Source organism: Hemiscyllium ocellatum, chromosome 23, assembly GCF_020745735.1.
Source record: "Hemiscyllium ocellatum isolate sHemOce1 chromosome 23, sHemOce1.pat.X.cur, whole genome shotgun sequence".
Taxonomy (NCBI): Eukaryota; Metazoa; Chordata; class Chondrichthyes; order Orectolobiformes; family Hemiscylliidae; genus Hemiscyllium; species Hemiscyllium ocellatum.
In genome coordinates, this window is record NC_083423.1 from 52008237 (window position 1) to 52018761 (window position 10525).

Genomic DNA, 10525 nt, shown 5'->3' on the forward strand with positions numbered 1-10525 from the left:
TCTGAACCCTTTCAAGTTTCACAACATCCTTCCAATAGGACGGAGGCCAGAACTGTAAACAATATTCCAAAAGTGGCCTAACCATAACATGACCTCCTAACTCCTGTACTCAATACTCTGACCAATAAAGGAAAGCATACAAAACACCTTCTTCACTATGTGTTGCTGGAAAAGCAGGAGAATCGAGGTTTCGGGCATAAGCCTTTCTACAGCAGGTCAGGCAGCATCCTGCTCCTTGGATGCTGCCTGACGTGCTGCGCCTTTCGAGCAACACATTTTTCAGCTCTGATCTCCAGCATCTGCAGTCCTCACTTTCTCCTACCTTCTTCACTATCCTATCTACTGCAACTCCACTTTCAAGGAGCTATGAACCTGCATTCCTAGGTCTATTTGCTCAGCAACACTCCCTAGGACCTTACCATTAAGTGTATAAGTCCTGCTAAGATTTACTTTCCCAAAATGCAGCACTCACATTTATCTAAATAAAACTCCATCTGCCACTTCTCAGCCCATTGGCCCATCTGGTCCAGATCCTGTTGTAATCTGAGGTAACCTTCTTCGTCGTCCACTACACCTCCAATTTTGGCGTCATCTGTAAACTTACTAACTATACCTATTATGCTCACATCCAAATCATTTATATAAATGACAAAAAGTAGAGGACCCAGCAACGATCCTTGTGGCACTCCACTGGTCATAGGCCTCCAATCTGAAAAACAACCCTCCACCACCACCCTCTGTCTTCTACCTTTAAGCCAATTCTGTATTCGAATGGCTAGTTCTCCCTGTGTTCCATGAGACCTAACCTTGCTAACCAGTCTCCCATGGGGAACCTTGTCGAACGCCTTATTGAAGTCCATATAGATCACAACCTGCCCTCATCAATCCTCTATGTTACTTCTTCAAAAAACTTAATCAAGTTTGTGAGACATGATTTCCCACGCACAAAGCCATGTTGACTGTATTGAATCAGGGAGAAAGTGAGGACTGCAGATGCTGGAGATCAGAGCTGAAAATGTGTTGCTGGAAAAGCGCAGCAGGTCAGGCAGAATCCAAGGAGCAGGAGAATCGACATTTCAAGCATGAACCCTTCTTCATGAATGAGGAAAGTGTGCCAAGCAGGCTAAGATAAAAGGTAGGGAGGAGCAGGAGCTCCTATCCCTATCCCTAATGAGTCCTTGCCTTTCCAAATACATGTACGTCCCGTCCCTCAGGATTCCCTCCAGCAACTTGGTCATTGGTCTATAGTTCCCTGGCTGGTCTTTACCGCCCTTCTTAAACAGTGGCACCACGTTAGCCAACATCCAGTCTTCCGGCACCTCACCTGTGACTATTGATGATACAAATATCTCAGTAAGAGGCCCAGCAATCACTTCCCTAGCTTCCCACAGAGTTCTAGGGTATACCCAATCAGGTCCTGGAAATTTATCCACTTTTATGTGTTTCAAGACATCCAGCATGTCCTCTTCTGTAATATGGACATTTTTCAAGATGTCACCATTTATTTCCCCGTATTCTATATCTTCCATGTCCTTCTCCACAGTAAACATTGATGCAAAATACTCGTTTAGTATCTCCCCCATCTCCTGTGGCTCCACACATAGTTTGAACCAAAGGGAATGGGTGAATGATTAAACGCTCCAGGGGTGTGTGTGTGTGTGTGTGTGTGTGTGTGTGTGTGTGTGTGTGTGTGTGTGTGTGTGTGTGTGTGTGTGTGTGTAGAGTCACAGCACCAAAGTAAAACCAATTCACCTCACCAGTCCTGAAGTCTCACCACTGTGGACTCACAGGAAGATTAAAGCTATCTGAGAGACACTGGGAGTGATAGCTGGCTTTTGCTGTCAGACAGCTTGACTGGGACCGGATTGCTGTGTTAACGATCTCAGACTCCTAGTGGTGCAAAGTCCAGCACACACACCTAAATATGTGTCCTTCTGCATGTATACATATTCAATTAACATATTATACATATTTGATTGACATTTTATATATAACTTATATATTGCATGCACGGTGTGTTTTATATTTTTGTAAGTGTGCATAATATGTCATGAGATATAACGTAATTTATATATATGCACTTCAAGTAGCATGAATATATGAACATGTGCTGTATGCAGGTGCATTGTCTTTATGTCATATGCCTTAGTGTTATGCATATACTATATAATACATAAAGGTATGTGTTAAATGTATGCTTCATATACGAATGCCTGCTATATAAATATTATGTTATATATTAATTTAGGCATTTCCCTATCCAAGCTCCAATGCTTTATAACATGAAGTACATATCTATATATTGTGCGTGCTACATATTTATGTGTTATACAATTGTATGTGTGATATTTGTGTGTGTGTTATTTGTGTGAATGAGATATTTCTGTCTGAGATATTTTTGTGTCTGAGATATTTCTCTGTGTATGATATTTCTGTGTGTGATATTTCTTTGTGTGATATTTGTGTGTGAGATATTTTTGTGACTGAGATATTTCTGTGAGAGATATTTTTGTGCATGATATTTCTATGTGTGTGATATTGCTGTGTGTGTGATACTTCTGTGCGAGATATTTGTGTCTTATATTTCTGTATCTGATATTTCTGAGATAGTTTTGTGCCTGAGATATTTCTGTGTGATATTTCTATGTGTGTGTGATATTTCTGTGCGAGATATTTGTGTGTTATATTTCTGTATACGATATTTCTGTGTGTGAGGTATGTTTGTGTGTGAGATATGTTTAAATACGTGTGTGAGATATACTAATGTGTGTGTATTTGAGGTGCTGTAGCCTGAGCCAGTTGCTGTGATGATCCCTCGGTGCCCTGTAGCCTCCCCCGCCCCCGGTACCTTGCTGTACCGTTATGTATGTCGGTGTAAGGCAGCCTCCCTCTCCCCTGTCCTTGCCGTACCTGAATGCGGCGATGGCTGTCTGGTTCCTCTTCCAGCGCGCCTGCTGCAGGATCTCCTCGACTATCTCCTTCTCGTCGGGGATCCTGTAGACCGGGTAGACATAAAGCCAGCACAGCAGCGAGACACAGAGGGCGAGCCCGAGAGAGAGCCGGGAGCGGGGGCATAGCCCCCTCCACAGCATGCTCCAACAGCGGCCGGAGGCAGGGGCTTAGGGAACGGGCCAACCTCACATCGTCGCCCGGCTGAGTGTCCTTCCAGCTGGGATGCAGGTCACGCCAATGCAGCGTCTGCGGGGGATGTGCGAACGGAGAGCTCCCATCCCCATCGCTTCACTGTAACCACTAACGAAAAAAAAAGCCCCTCTTTCTAAAAGGATTCCAAAACAATGGGAATCTCTGCTCTCCCTGCCTCTCTCGCTCTGCTTTAATCTCAGTGCATCGGTAATAAAGCAGGGCGCCTGGAATACGAAATAATGATAAGAGATCAATCAGAAAGGCAGGTTATCACAGACAGCGGCTGCTGCATCCATGAGGGAAGGAGAGAGAGAGAGGGGAGAGGGAGAGATGCAATGTTGCCGCTCCAATACACAAAGCCTTCCTTGTGTGGGAGCCACAGCCGGAGTGTTCGCCTCTTGCCCCGTCTGCTGGCAGTGGGAGGGTTTCCACTCAGGCTATTTTTCGCCTTTCTCTTCCCCCTCCCCAGCTCACATGTTGATCAAAACCGCCACCGTGCCCATTCATCATCCGCTTCGAGGCTTTTCATTTAGAAAAACAAAAAAAAAATCTATATGTATGGAAGGGTTATTCCCTCTCCAGTCATTATCATGACAGGGATTTTTTTTTAGCAGTGGGTATTCGCCTCAGTTTTCTTCTAAACATCAATGCCTCTTTATCATCCCAGTGCTGCGGAAGGGTCACTCGACCCGAAACATTAACTTTGATTTCTCTCTGCACAGGTGCTGCCAGACCTGCTGAGTTTTTCCAGCAATTTCTGGGTTTTTTTTTGTTTCTGATGCTTTGACTGCAGAATGAGGTGCTCTTTATTCTCTTATGATTTGGAGGTGCCTGTTTTGGAGCGTACAATGTTAAAGATCACACAACACCAGGTTATAGTCCAAATAAACCAGTTGGACTATAACCTGGTGTTGTGTGATCTTTAACTTTCTACTTTTATACAATGAACACTCGCCAGAAAGCTGTAGCCCAAATGTCCTCTTCATTCTAACCCCAACCTCATACCTATTACCAGAAGAGCACCCTCTACTGTCTCCTCTTTCCACCCTCTACAAACTGCCTAGGTTTATCCCTGGCACCAGCCTGGGGTACTTCAGCTGTCATTCTCTTTCCATCCTCTATTGTTCATCTTCAAGCCACCATCAACTAGTAGGAAATTGGCCACAAGTTTGTAGCCTGGGGCAACATTGGCTAAATTTCAATTCAGAGTCCAGAGTGTGGTGCTGGAAAAGCACAGCAGGTCAGGCAGCATCTGAGGAGTAGGAGAATCGACGTTTTGGGCATAAGCCATTCATTAGGAATGAGGCTTGTGGGCCAGGGTTGGGTGGGGGAGGGAGGGGGAGACAGAGATAAATGGGAGGGGCGTGGGGCTGGGGGAAACGTAGCTGGAAATGTCATAGGTAGATGAAGATTGGGGAGAAGGTGATAGGTCTGAGAGGAGGGTAGACCGGAGGATAGATGGAAAAGACGATGGACAGGTCAAGAGGGTGGTGCTGAGTTGGAGGCTTGGGACTGGAATAAGGTGGGGGGAGGGGAAACGAGGAAACTGGTGAAATCCATATTGATCCCGTGTGGCTAGAGGGTCCCGAGACAGAAGATGAAGCGTTCTTCCTCCAGGTGTCGGGTGGTGAGGGTTTGGCGATGGAGGAGGCCCAGGACCTTCATGTCCTCGGTGGAGTGGAAGGGGGAGTTGAAGTGTTCAGCCACGAGGCAGTGGGGTTGGGTGTGGGTGTCCCAGAGATGATTCACAAGTTGGCTTCCTGTCTCCCTGCTGTAGAGGAGACCACATTGGGTGCAACAGAGACATTAGTTGAGGTACAGATAAATTTCTGTTGGCTGTGGAAGGATCCTTTGGGTCCTCAGACGGAGGTGAGGGAGAGGTATGGATGCAGGTTTTGCAATTCTTGCAGTGGCAGGGGAAGGTCACTTCCATCTATCCAGTCCTTTGCAGCAGTCTGCATTTATTATTTGGTGGCTTGAAATTAAACAATGAAAGCAAGGTCCCAAACCCTTCAGAGAAGCAAGGCCAGGATAGTGGTAAAAAATGAGGTCTGCAGATGCTGGAGATCACAGCTGAAAATGTGTTGCTGGTTAAAGCACAGCAGGTTAGGCAGCATCCAAGGAATAGGAAATTCGACGTTTCGGACATAAGCCTGATGAAGGGCTTATGCCCGAAACGTCGAATTTCCTATTCCTTGGATGCTGCCTAACCTGCTGTGCTTTAACCAGGATAATGGTAGTTCTATTACAAATGGTGATTTCTGGAGAGTTTATGGGGACCCAGCACTTGGTCAGAGACAGCTAAGGTCTTAATAAATTAAAGTTTCAGGAACCTCTGAGGACTCAGGAGCAGGAGTGAACCACTAACCCCTTCAAGCCTGGTCCACCATTATAAGATTTTGAATGATCTGGTTGTGGTCTCAACTTACTTCCCTGCCTTGTAACCCCCAACCCCCACCACTCCCCCCCTCCAAATCCTTGATTCCCTTGTCCATCGACAATCTAACTCAGCATCGAATGAGTTCAATGACCCAGCCTCCATCTGCATTTATACAGAGCCTTTTCACAGCCACAGAATGCCCCCAAATGCTGAGCCAACTCAGTATATTTTGCAGCATGTGTGTTATAATGTAGGAAACGTAACAACTAACAGTGCGCCCCAGCAAGCCCACACAAACAGCAACGACCATATAGAATTGTTTTTCTGAGGGTGTTCATTGAGGATTAAGCAGGCTACTAGGAATAACTCCCCTGATCGTCTTTAATAGACTGCCATAGGATCTTCAACATCCAGCTGAGAGGCAGCTGGGGTTTCAGTTTAACCCCTCATTCTAAAAACAGCACCTCCCACAGTGCAGCACTCGCTCAGGACTGCACAGAAAGGTGAGCTTTGCTGTTTGTGCTTATGCCAGGAATCCAGGGGTAAGTGGGCTGCCAATTGATCTAAAGCTAACACAATGAAAATAAAGCAGAAATTCAGTGATGCAATTATAGAGCAAGGCGTAAGAGGTAACATCTTCCACTTGGTTGTGCCAGTGTTCCAATTCCAATTCCAATTTTTTTTTCATTTTGAAGGGTAAAAGGAGAAGGAGCAGATTGATTGACATGGAGATATAGCAAGAATTCTCAGAGCAAGGCAGGTAGGTTTTGATTGGTCAAGATGTTGCTATGGCAATGCAGCACATATGTTGTCCCCACGACCCTGCTTTGTCATGAAAAAGTTAAAGTTTTCAAATTCCTTAGAACAGGGTCCTGTGTTACTTATGTATGTAGTGCCTAGCACCTTCAAATGTATCACAATGGTGATCTTAAATTAGTTTTTGGTGTAATCCTTAGCACAGTCTGGATTATTTAACAATTGATTTTCATTAGCCGAACCATATCGAAACGTTTTGAAGGTTTGCAAGCACAGTCTGGTTGAAAACAATCAGCATGCTTGTGCTGTGAATGGTGAACAGGGCATGTCGATTGATACAGTCCACCAGCCATTGGATCATATGGACTACCTTCTTGGCAACACACTAACACTGAAACTGTTACGTCACGTTATACATTTATATGCTAGGCAAAGCATCAGCCAGTCAAACCAAGAAAAAAAAGTCAACACCTGAAAACTAAGGATGTTTTTTAAAAGATTTGTGAAGTCTGCAGGTAGAAAATGGAAAATGTGTAAATTCAGCATTTTGTTTTGAAAAGAAGCTGAGGTGATGTTTCAAGGAGACTGAGTAAATTTAAAAAGTCTTGAAAGTGGTCTATAAAAGATTCAAGAACACTTCTGCAATGTTTGAAAAGCTTCTCAAGTGCTTTATTACAGTACAACAAGAAAATGCAGCAAGATTCTTTCTCTAAAAATGAATAGGCAACAGCAAAAAAAATCTAGATTGATAGCCAACAAGGGATAGTCAAAGGCACATTGTCAGAATGTCCGCACAATTCCCTAGTTTAAATTGGGACACAGCAGACCTCCTGACAGAATTTAAAATATTCAAATAGCATTCAAGCTATGAGGTCTAGATACAGATGTGTTTGATGTAAATAAACTCAGTTTTCACTGAGTTTTGGTGGCAGTGAAGGCCATTAGGGGAGGCAGAGCACTGGAACAAAGACTGACACAACGTCACAGAGCTAGGCGCTAACACAATTCACAAGAAGTACCTTCAGGCTACTATTTCAGATAGTCTGATATTCCACCAGGCGTATATGCATGAACAGATCAGCATCTGATGATGCACACAACAAGATAATGAGTGGTAAACTCATTGCATCTGTAATGTTAGTTATAGAATATGTAATGTGGGTTTCTATTTCAAATAAACAGAGCTCCCAAGCCAATCAGCCCCTGAGGAGTGTTGAAATTTTAGACCAACATCATTAATGTGACAAGGAACAGCTTGTAAAGGGGTGAGCAAGATCGACAGACCTTACTGTGCACGACCAGAGAAAGATCATTTTGGCTGGTGGGTGATCAGAAAGACAGAGCAATCATGGACACCAGTCATTGAAGCTGACAGGTCAGGATGAAAAAATGGTTAATAAGGCATAAAATGTCCTAGATTTTATAAATAGTTGCATATCATACAAAGGTAAAGAAGTTATGATGAATTTTTATAACACTCTGGTTTTCCCTAAACTGGAGTTATATTTCAGCACTACATTTCAGGAATGATGTGAAGGCTTTTGATAGGAAGCAGAAAGCAATGGTTCCAGAGATGAGGGACAGAAACTCAGAGTTATTTCCCTCAATAAGACATTGAGAGGAGAGTTGGTAGAGAGATTCAAAATCATAAGGGTTCTGGGCAGAGTGGGCGGATAGAATTACCCACTGACTGAGGGGTGCGGAGGACTCTGATTTAAAATACAAACAGAAAATGCAAGAGCAAGTCTGGCAGCATCCACAGAGAGAGAAACCGAGTTAGCATTTTGGGTTCAAGTTAAAAAGCACACAACACTAGGTTATAGTCCAACAGGTTTAATTGGACGCACTAGCTTTCAGAGCACTGCTCCTTCACCAGGTGGTTCATAACTACCTGATGAAGAGGCAGCACTCCAAAAGCTAGTGCTTCCAAATAAACCTATTGGACTATAACCTGGTGTTGTGTGCTTTTTAACTTTGTTCACCACAGTCCAACACTGGTTCCTCCAAGTCATTTTGAGTCCAATTTGACTTCTTCAGGACAAGTTAGACTCAGTTTAAACTTTTATATTCATTGATTAGATTTCATGTTATTTAGACAGAGAATTATAGAATGCATGGTTCACCTTTTGAGCAGATATAGAGAGCAGAGCTCAATAAGTGATTTATCAGTTGTGGAATCATCTATTTCCACAGATGCTGCCAGACTGAATAGTCAAGATCATTTCCCCAGATTAGGAGAGTCCAAAACCAGAGGATATAGGTTTAAGGTGAGAGGGGAAAGATTTAAAAGAGATCAAAGGGGCAACCTTTTCGCACAGTGTGTGTATGGAATGAGCTGCCAGAGAAAGTGCTGGAGGCTGGTACAATTACAACATTTCAAAGGCATCTGGATGGGTTTATGAATAGGAAGGGTTTAGAGGGATATGGGCCAAATACCAGCAAATGGGACTAGATTAAGTTAGGATAGCTGGTCTACATGGGTACGTTGGACTGAAAGGTCTATTTTGTGCTCCATGACTCAATGACCTGCTGAGTCCTTTCTCGCGTTTTCTCTTTTATGTATCAGATTTCAAGCGTCCCACTGTATTTTGCTTCTATATGCCTCAGATTTAAGTTGATTAATGAATGAACCAAAAGGCAACACAGGAAGACGGCAGGTGACCAGTGTGTAGATGACATTGCCTGACGAATATTAGGTTAAAGTTATGGGAAAAGGGCAGGGAAGTGGGCCTAGCTGAAATGCTCTTGCACAGAGCCAGTACAGATTGGAGAGGCTGAATGGCCTTCTCCTGTGTTGTAACTATGCTACAAATCCATGATGACCACCGCAGTATCCGAGTGCTTAAAATTGTACAGAACATTGCTTTGCCCACACATGCAAAATCCTAGTCTCCCTATTACATAAAGTGTGTATATATTGGAGCACTGGAGAAGGTGCAAAGAATATTTTAAAAGCTGTTCATCTGAAATGTGAAGCTGCATCTGTCAGGGCTCTTCTGTCTGGAAAGTTAATCGGATGAAGTTCTTTGAAACTGTTAAAGGATTCAATAGGATCCATATGGAGGAACCTTTGCTATTTGTCAAAGACTATAAAATGGTGAGAGGGATCAATACCAAATCAAAAAGGAGACTGAAGGCAGTACTCATTATGTCAGGGGGTATCAGTGTAGAAAGAAATATGAGAAATGTTTCAGGTCAATGACTTTCATCAGCCTATAAATATCAAATAGCCACCTCTACACAGAGAATGTAGGAGAAATGTTCTCAAACAGGGTGTATGGAGGTGGAACATGCTGCTAGGATCAAAGGAGATAGCAGGGTACATGGATAGTAAGCTTGGGGCACAGTTAAAGAATAGCGGAGATATGGACACAGAGTGGAATAAGGTCATTAGAGTTGGGGGACAACTTGCATGGAGAACGTACACTGATGTAACCCAACCTCCTGAATATTCTGGATCAGTGCTGCAGACTCTGCTGCCGGATGGTAATATCTGCTGGCAGCTTGCCTTTTCTGAGGTCCTTGAGGGTCACCACCTCTGATCTGGAAGGTTTGGGCACAAGTCCTGCTCCAGTGCAATTATCGAATCAGTCTGGTAGGATTGCTTGATACATGTGGAACTAGATGGGGAATTGATAGCCAGTGTTACTGGAGCTTGTGGTGTGGAGGCCGAAATAAACTCTGGCCTGAAAAGAATGCACAAGCAGCATTTAACGGTTGGTCTTTAACATCCAGGATAGTCATGGAAGGAGCATTCATTAGACAGTTTAACTGCAGATTCTTCCAACAGGACTATGCCAGGTGCTGAGAGTAAGAGAGCTTCCTGGTCGGCCACAACTGATATAGAATTACCTCCCTCAGTCTATAGCCTCCAGTTTCACACAGGTGAACAGTGCAAGGAAAAAGACACAAGCTGTAGAAAACAGACCTAAACATATGCTTCGACAACATCACTCAACAAGGGATATCTTCTAAAGGCTTGGCTTTACGATAGAAATGATGGTTAATATAGTACAAGGCACTTGTGAGACTGGTTCCTGCCAAGTGAACAAATTACAGTCAGAAAGGAGAAGGTGAGTGGCTCTGGATTTGTTGAGGGTGTTAAGACGAGCTCCCTGTTCCATTGTAGGGCACCCAGTCTCCTTTTAATCTTGGAGAGCAATGGAATGACTCTGCCCCTCAGGAAAGAACTGAAAGACAATTGCTCTGTTGAACAATTAATGTGATCTGTTTCTCAGAAGGTGC

At 43.7% G+C, this 10525-nt stretch overlaps 1 protein-coding gene across 1 annotated transcript in view; it reads right to left on the minus strand.

Moving 5' to 3' along the window:
- Positions 1–3426, minus strand: part of st8sia1 (ST8 alpha-N-acetyl-neuraminide alpha-2,8-sialyltransferase 1) — an 82810-nt gene extending 79384 nt beyond the window's left edge. Inside the window, exon 1 of the mRNA XM_060843246.1 lies at positions 2911–3426. Within this exon, the coding sequence (XP_060699229.1) occupies positions 2911–3092 (182 nt within the window). The 5' untranslated portion in view covers positions 3093–3426. The remainder of the gene's footprint in view (positions 1–2910) is intronic.
- Positions 3427–10525: the final 7099 nt, after the last annotated feature.